Consider the following 16736-nt stretch of genomic DNA (forward strand, 5'->3'; position numbering starts at 1 on the left):
GAGAGAGAGGGAGAGAGAGACAGAGAGAGAGAGAGAGACAGAGAGAGAGAGAGAGAGAGAGAGAGAGAGAGAGAGAGAGAGAGAGAGAGGGAGAGAGAGAGAGAGAGACAGAGAGAGAGAGAGAGAGAGAGAGAGAGAGACAGAGAGAGAGAGAGAGAGAGAGAGAGAGAGACAGAGTGATATAAGTGAAAATAGCAGCACGGCCGAGCAGCTCAGAACTGAACCGATGAAACGAGAAGCTAATTTACAAGCTAATTAAGTTAGCTGGGGTTTAACTAACGTAAGCTAACGTCGCAAACTGGTGATCGGAAGGTCTTTTCTATTCGTGGAAAATGTTCTAATTAAGAGAAACAATAACATTGAAGGAAATGTTATAACATAATATTGAGATTTGATAAGTGAAATGATCCCAGTTCAAACCCACACAGACGTTGTTTGACGTGAAAATCACCAAGTCAATGTTTACTAGAAAACGTCCATATGCACTTTAGAATCCAGAGTTGTGTTTTGTCAGGTTAGCTGACCCTGAATCAGATTTAGCACCAGCGTGTTAACTGAACAGCAAATCTGTGTTTGGCTCAACTGATCCTGAATCTGTGGCAGAAAAGCAGATTTATGACACTGGAGACATTGATTTCTAGAGAATCCTGCAGCTTACAGGTAAGAGACATAACACAACAAGGAAATATATGAACTAAAGAAAGAACCTCCTGACATCGCAGCCAAAGAAAGTGGAAGAGAAACCGAAGAAAAGGAAAAGATGAATAACGTAATCAGCTGCTCAAACCAATGGGGGGATGGTGGGACGAGGGTGATCCTGGTACTGGGGCACTGTGGGTCATGTAGTCCGGGTCACATGGCCAGAGCTCGGGCCCTGGCGGCTGCCGCCTGCGCCCTCGGCACAGCTCCCTGGCTGTTCTCTCTCCTGATCAGCTGGTTGGTCTCAAACAGGCCCTCGTGGCTGCTGCCTCCGCCGCCGGGGCCTCCGTCCACAAACGTCAGGACTCCTGCACCGGACGGACCAGTCAGAAAGTATCGAACTAAAGCAAACAGCCGCTACGTGACCAGAAGAAACCAGAAGAAACCAGAAGAAACCAGAAGAAACCAGAAGAAACCAGGACCCGTTCTCTGCTCTTTCAGAGGCAAAACATACATTTGTTTTAGGTTTTTTTTCCCAGTCTGAAAGTGTCCAGCCTTCATGCTAAGCTAAGCTAAGCTAAGCTAAGCTAACAGGCTGTTGGCTCCGGGTACATACGTATTTATCGCAGGAGCGAATTTCAGAAAAATGCTCTTTTATGGTTAAGAGGAAAACGTGGTCTGACAAAGTTAAATAAATGTTGGATTGACCAAAAATACAAAAATCAGATTCAAGTCAGATTCTTTAATAGTAGCAGCACGATATGAAACAAAATTGTGAATCTGACGTAGAGAAATTAGTTTTTCTTTATATCTGGCATTTTTTGTTTCTACAGGTTTCACATGTTTCCTCGTTGAAGCCGAGGCTTCATCACCTTTATCTCCCTTTGACCCTTTGGTTCCAGTCATATAATTAATGGCTTAAACTGTTACCTGACGTCAGGTTAATGTTTAACTGAGAACTGCACTCAAACAAACTTTTAAGAAATGAAGCCCTTCCTTTGAACAACACAGGCTGGAGCCGCTCTGACTTCAGGTCGTCAGATCAGAGGAAACTGATGTAATCTTCATGTTCCATCTCTATTTTTAAAAGTACAAAAATGAGCCTGTTGTCTCGGTGACACATTGTTCCGTCCTCGCCACCCGGCGGTGTTCAAATAAAAAACGTGTTGATTACCTCCAGAGACTCCGCGTCGAGACACGGGAGGTTTCAGACAATTAACACGTTTCACTGTTTGATATAATTAAAAAGTATTTAAGTTGCCTGGTATCAGAACAAAGAGCACGGAGGAGGACACAGTATCACTGAGACGATTAGACACTGGTGTTTATTTCTCCCAAAACGTTTATGTAAATTTAAATGCCTTCATTGGTGCAAGGTTTAGCAAATTTAAACCAATTATACAAAGAAAAAAAACAGACAGAAAATCACTTGAGTGTAGCAAGTAACTGAAATCACACGTTTCCAAACTAAGACACTGAAATGTTATTTTCTGAAGCCATTCAAAGTTTTTACTTTTATTGTCAGAATCTCGATTGTAAATTATTTATTTCTCCGGCTGAGTGATTTCTTTTTGAAAGAAAGTTCAAAGTTTTGCAAATTTAAAACAATTATACCCAAAAAAAAAAAGAAATCCCTTAAATTTGAGATACTGAAATATTCAGTTCTGCTGCTTCGTCCTTTTGTTAAACGCCATTAAAGGTTTTCAAGTTTTGCTTTTATTAAAACAATGTTGATTGTAAGTTGATTTCCCCGGAGGAGTGGAAGCTTCACGCACTTTAACATTGGCTTCATTTTCTATATAATCTATGATCAGGATTTATGTAACGTTAGCTACGGAAGCTAAGTGAGGACCATGGGGGTTATTTCCCTATTTGCTGGTTTTATGCAGACGATGGTTTTATCTGTGGGAAACTGGCGGGATATGTGTCGTACGGCTGCCGTCATGAACTTCTCTGTCTAACCCTACCTTCCTGGTGGAAGTCTTACCGTGGCCGTCCACACATCCGCTTTTCAACTCGCCCTCAAACCTCATCCCGTCGAAGCGAGTGAAGACGCCCACGCCTTGGAACTTCCCCTGCACAAAGTCCCCTTCGTACCTACAAGAAAAAAAGAACAGATTCACAAACAAACACTGTTAAACTGCCGTTGGCACATCACATACCACGGCAGAGCTTCATAACACTTAGGAGGGCGTGGAACACTTTCATAGTACTCACAGCTACAGATGGACTGCGACACTGCGGCAACGCTGTCCTTGAATGTTTGGAATCTCAGGCATGAAAGTCACGAATGGAATCAACACATTCACATCGAAGCCTCCATCAGTCACTCACTCAAACTTTCACAAACGCAGCACGTAGCTCTGCAGAGTTTCCAGGTTTCATTTTGCTGAAACTAAAACTGAAAATCAATGGAGTGAAAACTGCTTTTTTTTAAATAATCCCGTGATCCCGCTGTGCAACCTGCTCATTTAAAAACAAGAGACACTGAGATCACATACAGTAATAATAATATATCCCAGGTGGACTATGACATGGAGTCCAACCTCACTATAATCCAACTTCACTGACCTGCATCCTGCACAAAATCCTTCTCACCTGTAAATCCCTTCAGGCCCTGTTCCACCTGACCTCCTCCACCCCCTCCTCCAGGAACCTACGTCTGCCCCCCCCCCCACCCCATTTATGTTATAACGTCGGGCAAAGCAGTTATGTTTTCACCCCTGTGTCCATTGGTTTGTACGTTTGTCAGCAGGATTACATAAAAACATTTATATTAAATAAATAAAACCTGGATTTACATGTGGTTATATTGTAAGTATAGGATTTTTTTCAGCTATACCTTTAAACCTTAAAAAGCAGATATATGTTGGCATGAATCCGAAGAAGAGAAATCCTATTACTTTCTTTAGCATTGTGAGATATTAACAATAAAAATAGTAACCTTATTGTTATTAACAAACTCATTTATGATACCGTACGTTTTTTTATTTTCAATTCTAACACAGGAAACTGATTCTAAACACTGCATTATCAAGAGCTCTCCGTCTCACAGTTTCACCCACAGCTGAGATGAAATTAAAAATGAATCAAAGTGCAGAGTCTCAGCCTTTTTTCTTTAAACACACGCAGCGTGAACATGATGTGATATTACTTTAATGTCAACTGAACTGCCAGAGAGCAAAATGAGATCAGACGTCTGCAGGAGAAAAGATAAATATAAAAATGTAATAACTGAAAACCAAATAGATTTTTAAACTAGTTCATTTAGAGTTATTTTATCTGGAGTGGATTTTTTATCCTCTGATAAAAGGGTGATTTTGTGCCCAAAACAATTCAACATCCATCTGACGACAGGAGCAAACTGAAAACTTTCTGTGAAGCTTTTCAAAGCGACAGGCAGCGACCGTGTGAAGCTGTAAAGACAGATTCTCCGATCATCATTCATTTTACACCTTAAAAACAGGTTTTTGTGTTTCCACCTGTTTCCACGGCCCTTGAAGAATGAATCAACTGTGTTTTTTCTTTTTTCTCCAAGTGATAATGCAACAAATGGCCTCGAACAGGCTCCACTTTGGTTCTTCGTCCTCAGCTGCGTCGTACTTGAACCTTCACGAGACAAAGAGGAGCGGATGAAAAGCAGATGTTTCCATCTGCTCCGGAACGACCCGCAGCTAATATCACGTCAAGAGAGAGAACTACTTCTGACAATCTGACATTGAACATGTTCAGGCCACGGAAGTACTCGAACAATTGTGAAGTTGGAAAGAATTTTTTTAACCCAACACCACCTGCAGATTTATCTTCGAGCTCCGATCTGCGGTTCTTTCTTTTTGTTCAGAGGCCGAGAGACGACATTCTGTTTTCATGATTTTTAGAAAGAGGCAGTGGAAGATTTCAGAAACAGACATAACACAGATCTAGGGGGTTTAATTAAAAGGTGATTTAAATTGAAAAGGTCAAGGCTGGAAGTGAGATACAGACCTGGAGCCGTCAGTGAAGACCAGCATCCCGCAGCCGTTGAAAAGGCCGTTCTCAAACTGTCCGGTGTAGCACGTCCCGTCGCTGAAGGTCAGCTGACCCAGGCCGTGACGCAGACCTGCAGAACAGAGCGAGACATTTTAAATTAACGAGATTTCTAAAGAACTTACTGTTCTTGTTACTTGCATAGCCCATATTCACAAATCCCAATCAACAATCTGTACAAGGTGCGACATCTTAAAGGTCTTCAGAAACCAGGTCCTTGTTTTTCAATAAAAATCATCGCGCACAGAAACCTTACACACTGAGTTTGATTTCATTTTTCTGTTCCTTCTGAAAAGTCGCAGTAGGAGATAGAATGTGGATCATTGTGTGGTCGTCCCGCAGGAACCTGGAGAATTTCATCTTCTGATCAAGGAGCCGCCAAATTATCCTGATCGCTTCCAGGTCCATTTCCGGACGTCAGTTTGATTCGCTACCGGAAAACTAATTTCTGTGATTCAATCGATCTCAAACAGGTCAGAACAACTCACCGACTGTGACGGAGGAGAAACAGGCAGAACTTTACTGAGGGACAAACGTTTCTGAGATGGTCTGTTAGCGTGAGATCACGTTTATTTTTAAACGTGTGAAAATGTAAGATGAAAAAAATACGGACTTGATGTTCAAAGACCTGAACCCTCGACTAGAGTCAGGAAAAACTGGGGAATGCAAATTAGGTTTTGGGCAAAAAGGTTGAAGAAGGAGATTCATAAATGTTGCTCTGACAGACAGAAGGAACAACCACACTCGTGTCTCTACTCAAAATGTTCCCGCGGAGGTGAGAACCAATTTCCCTCCTAATTTTGTATTTCTCGGATCAGGACGGTGGCAGGCGAAGGAGACGAGGAAGGAGACGAGTGAGCGCTGCTCCTTGCCAACCTCTATTAGCAGGCCCAGCGGGAATTAGGAGAATAACTGGATGTGAGGCACAGTTGGACACGGGCTGAAGAGGTCCCGGGTTCCTCCGAGCAGCTGTAAGCGAGGAATAGGATTTACAGAGAGCTCGCCAAGTGGCATGAAACCAGTGGAGAGGAGAAGATCTGGAGGGTGGGAGGAGGAGGAGGAGGAGGAGGAGGGGGAGGCAAACCTGAACAGCGGATTGGGATTTACAGGAGGGGAGGCGGGGGGGTGAGGCCAGGGAGTGTTGTCCCCTGCTTCCAGCTAATGGCAAAGTAAATTAGGCAGTCCATCTGTCAGGGCTGCTTAAAGTGCTGCTCTCTGCCTAATCTCAGCAGGGTTTTCACAGGAGATTTGGAGAAGAGATTTGGCCGAAACTAAATCTGGAGCTGTGCATTCCATTTTCAAAGTCTTTCCTCCTCTGACACATCCTGCATCCATATGTGCTTGTGTGTGTGTAAGTGTGTATACACAGTATGGGTATATATGGGCGTCTATGGGTAAAGAAGAGGGCCAACGGGGGCTTAAATCCAGCTCCTCCGCCTGCAGGAGCCCTGACAAGCGAGTGGGAGCCCGAGGCGTGAATTTCTCGTACTCGCCACCGAAATGTGACAATCTGCGGCTCGTCAGAGAGAGGCCGCCTTCGCCTGGCCACAAACACCACGTGGAGTTTTCCTCCATCGAGCATCCCCAGACCTGCTTTACAGAATGAATGGTGCTACTGCTGAATGTAAGGGAGTAAAGTGGCGTCGGTTTAGCAGACCACGATGAAACCAACAGTTTGCGTTTGTGTGAATGGACAGATCCTCAGTGGACTGCTGCAGCCACGGACAACACTTTCCTCTCCTCGGACCTGATCCCTGCAGACCGGCTCTAATCCGCCGCTCAGCTCCTCTGTAACTCCTCTCTCCAATCTCATGTTGGGTCACGGTCTCCAGCTAATTTCGGTTTGGCACAATTTGTCCGGCTTTTATGTCAATCAATAGCGGTAATGCGTAGATGTTAAATGACCACACGGGGGAAGTACAGTCGTAAATGGCTTCTGTCTGAGCCCTGTCTGCTGTGGATGTACCCGACCTTCTTCCTGTAACCTGATAGCTCCCCGGTCTGTGTTCAGCTGGAGCGCCGCTGAATAATTCATGTGACACCGTAGACCTCTGTCCGACATGCACCTACATGTTTGTGTGCAAACAGTGACTCTGCATGCATGGACGCACGACACGTGTCGATCTGGGTTCACGACAACACCTCCCAACTCACACACACTCACACACACGGACACACACAGACACACAACTACTTCACAGAACAAAGTCAGCGGTGTGATTTCAACTAATAGTGTTAATACCAAGAGGAAGTGTAATCACACATAATTTGGAAATGCCAGAAAATGAAGTGTCTCTTAGGAAGAGGTGAGGGGAAACACTTAAACTTATTTACACTAGGTACAGAAAATACAGGGACATTAGTGGAAAGGGAATCCAGATATTAACAGATATTTATCATCATAAAAAACAGAGCTTGTGATACGACTGAAAGCTCTAGAGCAGCTACTAAATGGACTTTTGTTATTCCTACCATTGTTTTAAAGGTCAAGGATGAAGTAGGAACCTCAGGACTCGTTCACACCTGGTTGGGTTCAGAGCTTCAGACTCTTCAGTTCAGTCTGAACCTGAACATCAGGTGTGAAAGGTTCCTCAGAGCAGAAGAGGAGTTCTGGGTCTGGATCAAACTGAACCAGGGTTCTGTTGGTTTGCAGTGAAAACACTTTGTTGGAGAGTTTGGACTTCAGGACCAATCCCAGTAAGTAGAGACAGAATTAAACAATAGAAGAAGAAGAAGAAGAAGAAGAAGAAGAGTACTGTAGTACTGTGGAGTAATGTGGAGTACTGGAGTACTGTAGAGTACTGTAGAGTACTGCGCCTGAAGGTGCTGATGCTGCTAGTGATACCATCATGATGTTACCATGGCAACCAGATGAAGCGATTCATTCATTTCCTCCATTCAAACAGAAAGACTAACACCCCCCCACCTGACAACACGCCCACGTCAGACGCTGTCTACAAACCAATCAGAGTCCAGTATAGGTAGACTCCGCCCACGTAGGTGATGACGACAGGACGAACGTATGTCAGACAAAACTCTTCAGTCCCTAAATTACAAAGTGGAACCAGAACTAACAGATCAGATGAAACAACAAACTCATGAAGCTTCAGACTCAGAGAGGAAACGCTATTTGCTTCTCAACCAACCACAGCTACAGCTGCCGATGAAGCTCATGTGATATGATCAAAACCTCTAGAATGTAGAACAGGAACTGAAATATTCTAAGGTTTCGACGATGTGACGCACCTTGAGATGAAGTATGTTGTCATTTGGTGCTTTACTAATGGAATTGAATTGAATATGTTCTATATTTCAAAGATAATTAAAAAGAAACAAACGTGAAAGCAAATCCAAACAATGCCATGAGACCCTGACAGACACCACAGTGCAGCTTCACTTCTCTCCAGGCATCACTGAGGAACCTGCTGTGCATGAGACCCTGTGGGTGTCAGTGCACACGCACAGACAAACCAGTCCAACAGTCTTTTGCGAACCGTGCACAGACCATATGTTTCACACCCACTGTGGTGCCAAGCTTTTGTTCCTTGTTTCACTTTGCCCCAAAGGTTGTCCAAGTGTTTTCGCTAACCTGCAGATACTGGTTTAGGTAGTGTGATATCCTGCCTCAGCGGGCTTACTGGCACCAGATGGTCTGTGTGCATGCATGTGCGTGTGCGTGTGCGTGTGCGTGTGCGTGTGGAGAAATGCCTGTAGTTCCTGACTTCAGTTTGACACCTTACTTTGCCCGTTGGATACAATCTGTTTGTGTGAGAGTGCCGGTTCATTTAAAGCTACAACCACTTTCCCTGTTGTGACTCGCACATATTTTACCCCTGACATTAAAATGACATGTTTTATTCATTAAAGCTCCAGTGAGCAACTTTATCTTAAGTATAAGTTTTATTACTAATATTCCAGTTTGGTCCAGAGACATCATGAGTCAAATTTCATACACCTGCTTTTAGAGCAAACCTCATCTGAAATGCTTTTGAAACTATACCTCCGCTTTGCAGATCATGTCCCCCCCCCCCCCCCCCCCCCGTGTGTGTTTGTTTATCTGTCGGTAAACACCATTTTTTTTTATCCCTTTAATATCGCGAGAATGACGTTTTTCTGACATCTCTCAGGGAATAATTGATGCATCTTGGATGGACTTTAGGAGACTGACACCTATGAGTGTGTGGAATTTGGTGCAGCTTGATTGAATTTAAGGGACTGTTGGGGCTGAGCGGGGGTTTGCGCTCTATCGAGAGACATTCAGGTTTGTGGTTAGTTTGTCAGAAAGACAACGCAACAACTGCTGAACAGATTTCCAGGGAACTTGGTGGAAGGATGGGACACGGGCCAGGAAAGAACTCATTCAGTTTTGGCCTGGATCCGGACAAAGGGGCGATGTGGTGTTCGGATCCAAACACAAATCTGAGAGAAGCTCCCGTATAAAAACAGAACATTTGCCATCGATTAACATAAGATATATTTAAAAGAGAATCAGAGAAGTTTGACATGCAAATACAGAAAGAGATCCAGAGGTCAACCATGTTCAGATTCCACGACAATGCTATAGACTTTATTTCATTTTGTCATTTTTGCATATATATGTAAATTCTGTAAAATCCACATTCCACTCGTTCAAAAATGTCATCTGCCAAAGACGAGGGTAATGAGCGTTTCAGCAGTAGCCTCCTTGACTTTTGACCCCCCCCCCCCCCATCACAATAACAGTGGCTTCCTCTCGTCAGGCGCGGTGTGACCTCGGATCAAGAGATGCCACTGAGCTGTGTACAACTGTCTGTTAATGCAAACGAGGTCCTGCTACTCCACACACAATATGTTCCTGTGATATTCTTACTTCTGCTTCGAGCTTCATCCCATGAATCAACCAGTGTGGTATCTACGTGGACTAGATTATAAAACCAGTTCTGCGGCTCATGCAAATGAAGCCGGTGAAGGAGAGTGGATGATGGAGGAGGTCAGACTTGCCTTCTTTCCATTCGCCGTGGTACTCCTCGCCATTTGAGTAGGTGAAGGATCCTCGTGTCAGGGTCATGGGTCCTGCTGGCAAACACAAAACAACACACTGTCACACCTGACATTCACACACACACACACACACACACAGATCCATGCAAATGACACACACACACAGATCCAGGAACGACAAACCACAACTTTCCCCAACTACCTGCAGCTAAACCTCGTTGGTCTGACAAACCAAAGTAAAGACTCACAGCTGGTGATACAACTAAAGCAGCAAGTGACGAATAATCGCACAATTATTTAGACTATTTCCGAGAGCTCCACCAATGCTTTGGTGGCCGATGCCGATATTAGAGAATAAACAGAGAGTAAAACATTTCTGATTTATATATATATTGGCTGATATATGAAAAAAAACTAACTAAATTGCGAGTGAATCCTAAGATGTCGTTATCAAACTCTTATGACAGAAATTGTACTGAGGCTTAATATTTTACAGTTTAGTCATAAACCTCAAAATAAATACAAAGAAAATAATAAACAATACTAATAAACCTTATTTCACATTTCATATATCATAAATAAACACATGACTAATTAAAGTTAAACACAAACACCTTTCAGTACCACATATAAAACACAACTAGACCTACCGCCAACGCAGAACGTCAATGGAAAATATAAATACATATTTTACGTAAAAATTGTAAAGATGAAATACAAATCTCAAGCAGCTGTCGTCTGAGTTTGTTTTGTGCACTCGATCCAAACCAAGTCCAAGAGACAGAAGGAGATATATGAACATTTAGCATTTTTAAAGCATGAAAAGATATGAACCATATCTGAAACAATAAGACATATTCCTGTGGTCACATGATATATATATATATATACTGCCACATCTGTATGTGTGAAGCAGCTGTTTCCTGTGCTTCTCTGTTGGCTTCTCTCCCACGGACAGAAACATCACACACACAGACACACACAGACACACACACACACACACACACGCACACACACACACACACACGCACGCACACGCACGCACACACGCGTTGAGGCTTCACCATGAGACTGAAAACATCTGAGGTCGCTCCACGAACTGGATAATGAATCGCTCAGATTCCATCACCGCTGTCAGATCAGACGGGAGGAGGAGTGTGTGTGTCCTCCATCTAATGTTGCCACAGTAACGGCGCCATAATCCCTCTGATCCTGCCGCTGCCCCCCCCCCCCCCCCCCACACACACACAGATGGAGGAGGCTCAGCTGGAGGAATAAGATGAGCTGTTATTTACCTTGTTTGTTACGAAAGAGCAGCTCGGGCTCTTTTCTCTACATCCCTGAAAACAGCGGCGCTTCCTGCTCCTCTCAGCGGATCGTTCCCGTCGCTTCCGGGTTCTGACGGAGCTGCCTCAGCGTCCCTCCAAGGCGCCGCGATCCGATTGGCCGCCGCGCCTCCACCTGGACTCAACGCGTGCTCCCATTGGCCCGCTCGCCCATGCAGCCTCGGCGGCGGGAGACATGTTTGTCGAGGGCAGCGGGTTCAACGTTAAAGGGATAGTTCACCCCAAAAATGAAATTTCCCTCATTATGGGGGTAAACAGCCGCTGAATCCAATACAGTTGAAGTAAATGTAAAAGTAAAGCTCCTTCTTCAAACGTAAAAAAAAAACACAACACGCCTCCTTTCTGCTCCTGCGGTGTCATCCAAGTGTCCACAACCGCACGTTCACGTTCACGCAGAAACGCCGCACAACCTCCACGCTCTCGTCCAAGGCTCACGTGACGGCATCAGTGACCCTCAGCAGTAACCGCAGCTAAGCAGCAATGCTAATATAACTAGCAATGCTACTGGAACTAGCAATGCTAATATAACTAGCAATGCTACTGGAACTAGCGATGCTTCCGGGAACTTGGGGCGAGAGCTTGTGTGCGGTGTGTGCGTGGAGACGTGAACGCGGCTCCATAGGAGGATATCAGAGGACATTTAGGCTAACAACATGGTGTAAACCCGCCCCCCCACTCCATCGGCATAGTGGTGAGTAGATAATGAGTGAATTTTCATTTTTGGGTGCACTATCCCTTTAATTAGCCGGAGTGCTCCTGCATTTAAAACGTTTGCCCTTGCCTCCTCTTCCTCTTTATGTCCTGCCCCGGCGTCTCTGTTGGGTTATAAAAAACGGCAGCGGGCTTCCTCTTAACGCCACTGTGTCATTTCACGTTTCAATTTGGTGATTAGACCCGCGTTTGGTGCGGTTTTTTTATGGAACATGATTTATGGTTCCTGCCGAGCGTTAAAAACATCTGCACTGAGGTGTTGGGTTAGTTAAATGAGCTGATATGGATTCAGAGCCAATAAGACTTTAATTCACCAAAGAGCCGAGGAAACGGTGACTGAAGAATGAAGGTGACCTAAATGCAGCCAAACTCCGCCGTCCTGATTTTTGTTTCTCGGGGGACAAACCGGGACGAGGAGAAACCGGCTCTTTTAGAAAAATTTTAAAAAAGAAGCTTGACGTTCAGTGTTTAAAATAAAGCTGATTAATCACTTATCGACTAGGAAGACTCTCAGTCCTCCACCAAGGACGAACTAATAGAACATCTACTAACGAATGTGAATACACAGAATGTGTGTGGGCCCTTCTTGTTTCTGGTTCAGGACACGGTGAACGTATCCGTGGTGAAACATCCCGTTCACTAACAATCTGTGAGCGTGAAGAGGAGAATACAACATTTTGCTTTGAGTTCAACTTTGGTGAACTTTGACCCCGTCACACTCGCTTTGCATCTGCGTCTGTTTGACTGGACTCAACCTTTTAATGTATCTGCATTCATAAAAAAATAAGCAAATGCATTCATTGTGTTTCGATCTTAACTTCGCTGACCCTGAAGTGCCAATCACAACAGATAACAGAGCACGACAACAAATCACATCAAAGTACGGCCAGTAGTTTGGAGGTGTTTTAGTCGTTTGATGTGTTTTGTGTCTCCCTGAACTTCGTCTTCGTTGGTAAACACCATAACCAACAAACTGTCTTATTAGGAATAAGGTCAACAGTCTGAATATTGGTGTCCATGTCAACATATGGTCTTAGTTTCGTCATAGATGAATAGCTAAATGTTGATTTTAAGTTTCTTAAGGCTTATATCACAAGCCAAATCACAAGCCCTGCACATATATTTATATATATATATATATTATATATTAGTGATGTCACTGTCACTGGACTTTTCACACTCTGGTTTTATTTCCATTTCATGAAACTTCAGCAGATTTTTTTTGGAAACAGTTTCGTCGGGAGCTGCTCACAAACACATCTGTTAATTTCAACAATGCACTGTCTTTACATGCGCACTTTAAATCCCCCCCCCCCGCGCCCTTTGACACACATATAGAGCTTTAAGCCACGGGAAATTTGGAGCCACGTGCTGTCCCCTATACAACATTAAAACATTCAAACATCCCAGTAAAGTGTGGGGGGGGGGGGGAGAGAGAGAGAGAGAGAGAGAGAGAGAGATATGTTGGAAAGGAAGGAAGGATGGAGGAGGAGGAGGAGGAGGAGGGGAAGGCTTTCGGTGGGTGGGACAAATAAGCGTGAGCTATAGAAAGGGGGATGCTGCAGCCCCGTCCCCCTCATATCTCACTCCACCCAGCCCTAGAATAAAAACCACCGGTGACGTGCGCGCAGGGAAGCACCCAGCAGTATGTGCGCGCCCACGGGAGGGGCCGACAGAAAATGGCGAGTCTGTGCAAAAGGCAGCAATGCACGGTAGAGAGGCGCGGCTTTCGGCAGGAACTTGACTCTTGGAGGCACAAACTCATTCACTGTGTAGGTAAGCTCGCTTGGCATAGTGTGCGTGCGTGTGTGCGCCGTGGTCCAGGGGGGGTCGCCGGTGTTGCGCGTGTTTTTGTTGGCAGTGTGGAGCGCACGGAGCCGGGGCTGCGTAATGTCCACTGTTCCATAGGCTCCGTGGAGCTGTCATCTTTCTGCTCCGGACGCGTCCACGAGCGTCCTCTCCAAGTTTGGGTGCTTGTGCCGTGCGCGTGTCCAGGTGTGCCACCTGCGCGCCGTGTGTGTGTCTGTGTTTGTGTGTCACCTGTGTGCGTGTTGTTTTGTCCACGCACTCGCTGCTTGTTGGTTTTTATACATTTATTGCATAGCTGTTTATTTATTGTAAGCAGGGCGCGTCACGTGTGCAGATGGAGCCGCGCGTCAGCCAATGGGCTTCCCCGCTATAGGCCGGCCCGTGCCCGCGTGCGCGCCTCCGGGTTGAGTTTTTTTAGGTGGGGGGGAGGGCGGTGCGCGCTCCCAATCTCCAAACATAACGCCCCCCCTCCTCCCCTGCCCTGGAAATCGGCTTTTGGGAGCGCGCATTGCTGCATTGGGGGAAAATGTCAGTGGGAATAATTTGGTATTTTCGGGGGTGTGCGCGCGGGGACGCGGCTCCTGGTGGCCTGCGGAGCGGCCTCGGTACTTGTTGAAACGTCGCTGCCGGAGGCGGAGGCAGAAGTCAGGTCGGGTCCGGTGCAGCTTCCTGGAGAGGGTCCGTCACCGAGGTTCCGTGTGTCTGGTCGTAATGTTGACAGCACGGAGGTGTGGGTCACTGCAGTGCATCACACGTGTCTTTGTCCTCCTGCACAACACTTCAAAACAATCCTGCCTCACTCCCACTCCTCCTTTTTTATTTGGGATTTTCTCCTCCATGCACCAGCCTCTCCTCCTCCTCCTCCCCCCCCTCCCCTCCCCTCCCCTCACTCCACCATATCTGATGTATTTCATTAGCTATTTAATCCGGTTACATCCACCGATCCCGATGTTATGGCAAGATTATCGTCCACTCTTCGGCCCTGATCCCTGTAACCTCCCCGGGTCTCCTCGGCTCCTAATCTGGCTTTTATCGGCGCGGCAGCAGCTGAAGACTCGGGGTGTTGATGCGGCTCCACATGTTTTTGGCTGCATTTCTGTGTCCAGATGTTGCGCGTTGACCTGTCACCTACTTACCCACCCGACCGCCCTTTAATAACTCGCATGGCCTGATTCCCGAGTGGGCCAGTGGGGCTTTTTAGTAAGAAACCCTCGTAATGAAGGGATGCACTGGTAAATTAAAAGGTTGGGTAATCTCTGACCTCCAGTCCTGCAGCTCAGCGTGTGAAGACATAAGGAATCCCAGTCACCAGTGTAAACACAAGGCAACTCCCCTTTCTGTCTGTTCCATCTCTGGATTTGATTTGATATCAAATATGTTTTCACATCAAGAAAAGTCAGTTTTGACAAATTCTTGCTGCCATGGTCAGAAACCCACTAAGAGGCTTCCTCTGTCACATCTGAATTGGTGTGTGCAGTTTCCTGAAAAGCTATTTGACTCCTTCCCCGTTGCCAGTGGAGGGGGTTTCTCCCCGGTGCGTCAGGTTGGACATCAGGTGCCAAGTTAGCAGTTTCCCCCTGTTGTCACATTTCCATCAAGAGCCACGTGTTAGTGGATGTAATGTCCAATGACAGTTTCGAGTAGACATGACTTTTCACGGCGTCCAGCTCTGGCAGTGATGGACACGAGTGAACAAGCTCATTTCTTCCTCCTTCTTTTTTTATTTTGATGGTCGAGATGCTGAAGCTGCAGCTTTTCCTGTTTGCACATTGAACTTCTGGGCTTTGGCGCATGAAATAGTCAAGAACGCTTGTGAACTTTTGTGTATTATTTTGTGTATCGTGCAGGAAAGCGAGGTTTCTTACGGGTTCATGACGTCGAGCATGACTCACTGGGGGGAAAAACAGAAAGTAAAACTCCTCTACTGGCAATGGGGAAGGAGTCAATGGCCTTTCTTACTGGTGTGCCTAACTTTGGTGTAAAAGAGGTGTCCTGCTCTTGTTTACATTTACTCTCTAATGAAAGCAGTTTTTTAATGACTTAGTGGGTCACTGGGTTTGAGTTAAAGCAGCCGAGGGTCTCAGTCTAACACAGTTAGTGGAGGCTGCAGCCGAGCACCTTTAATGAAGCAGAGCTCCACGCTGTCATAAACAGTGGAAGGATGTTATTCAGATACCTCGGGGAGACTCAGCGTCCCCAGAGAAATACTATAATGATACTACCGTCAATAGAGATACCATAAGGATGATAAACTCATCGTATGCTCGCTATTGTGCACCTTGAATTTTTGTAGTAATATCACAATGTTACCACAGGGGATACAAATACCACCAAACACAACAATGAACTCAAGGTTGGATGTTGCTGTGGCTCTGTATGTGTTTGTGTTGTCGATGCAGGCTGGGTCGTTAGGTGGACATATTTCTTCTTCTCCGCTTGTTGCTGGTTTGCAGCGCGTGACGGGTTTTAGGGCCGGCGGTTATCAGCGCTCAGATTGAAGTCTGACGTGTTTGTTCGTTTGAAGCTTAATCAGCTCTGGAACTGTGAGAAACTGGAGCGTTGACAGAGTTCGTCTTCTGACCGGCAGAGGAATTCGTTCCCCAAATGCAAAAAAACCCCCAAAAAACTTGAAAACACAACAGAGGATCCTCCAGGTTTGCTGCCGGCAGATGTCTTGTACGAGTTTTTGGCACTTTGGTCAAACGGCAGATCACTGAGACGGCAAAGGTTCATTGTTCTCTTCATGAATCTGACTAATTGATAAGTTGATAACAATTTGACAGAGTAGCTTAGCAGATAGTTTTCATGTGGAGCAAGATGACGTCTTCAAATGTCAAAGATCACAGATGTTAAATCTTCAAACATAAAATTAACGAACTCTTGAACTTTTACTCGAAAAAAAGATTAAAGGGGAAATGAGTTAAATGTTTTTTTTTTTTTTAGCTGGAATAAAAGCCAAAGGTTAAAATCTGTTATTGAAACATATGATTTGAGACTTGACTGAGTTGAAAAGCCTCCAAACCCCAAAATGAAACAATGGAAAAAGAGCTCTCTGCATCATTTCTTTAGAGAAACACAAAAATGTTGGAAAATGAAAACACAACCTCCTTTGCGAAGGTAAAAAAAAGACCAATTATTCTTCCAAAAACACTTTTGGGGCGGCCTGAAATTTAAAGCTCGCCATATTTCACGAGTCCAAACTTCGAACTGTTATCGAGGATATAA

General features: G+C 45.2%; 2 protein-coding genes across 5 annotated transcripts in view; one reads left to right on the plus strand and one right to left on the minus strand.

Annotated features, from left to right (window-relative positions):
- Window positions 1-368: 368 nt before the first annotated feature.
- On the minus strand, window positions 369-11090 carry LOC117760511 (MORN repeat-containing protein 4-like). Of its 4 annotated transcripts, none has more exons than XM_034583633.1 (5): window positions 10945-11090; window positions 9646-9720; window positions 4624-4738; window positions 2627-2736; window positions 369-1007 (listed from the first exon to the last, which is right to left on the minus strand). In XM_034583633.1, exons 2-5 carry the CDS (start codon window positions 9710-9712, stop codon window positions 853-855), a joined length of 447 nt encoding a protein of 148 aa, XP_034439524.1. In that variant the 5' UTR covers window positions 9713-9720; window positions 10945-11090; the 3' UTR covers window positions 369-852. The 4 variants fall into 4 exon arrangements, with proteins under 4 accessions (XP_034439524.1, XP_034439518.1, XP_034439510.1 ...); XM_034583627.1 differs by having other exon boundaries at window positions 9646-9754; XM_034583619.1 differs by having other exon boundaries at window positions 9646-9751; window positions 10941-11089.
- A 2118-nt stretch (window positions 11091-13208) lies between these two features.
- The window catches only part of lcor (ligand dependent nuclear receptor corepressor), a 65417-nt gene continuing 61889 nt past the window's right edge, over window positions 13209-16736 (plus strand). Inside the window, exon 1 of the mRNA XM_034583435.1 lies at window positions 13209-13478. Coding sequence (XP_034439326.1) covers window positions 13382-13478 — 97 coding nt within the window. The 5' untranslated portion in view covers window positions 13209-13381. The remainder of the gene's footprint in view (window positions 13479-16736) is intronic.

This window comes from Hippoglossus hippoglossus, chromosome 1, assembly GCF_009819705.1.
Source record: "Hippoglossus hippoglossus isolate fHipHip1 chromosome 1, fHipHip1.pri, whole genome shotgun sequence".
NCBI classification, from domain to species: Eukaryota; Metazoa; Chordata; class Actinopteri; order Pleuronectiformes; family Pleuronectidae; genus Hippoglossus; species Hippoglossus hippoglossus.

What these genes read in the sequence shown, in the direction of transcription:
- LOC117760511 (XM_034583633.1), bottom strand. Translation starts at nt 9,712, where the DNA reads ATGACCCTGACACGAGGATCCTTCACCTACTCAAATGGCGAGGAGTAC. An exon ending in GTCTTCACTGACGGCTCCAG is followed by an intron (nt 2,737 to 4,623) that starts GTCTGTATCTCA and finishes TTTTTCTTGTAG; the next exon opens with GTACGAAGGGGACTTTGTGC. An exon ending in CGGATGTGTGGACGGCCACG is followed by an intron (nt 1,008 to 2,626) that starts GTAAGACTTCCA and finishes CGTCCGGTGCAG; the next exon opens with GAGTCCTGACGTTTGTGGAC.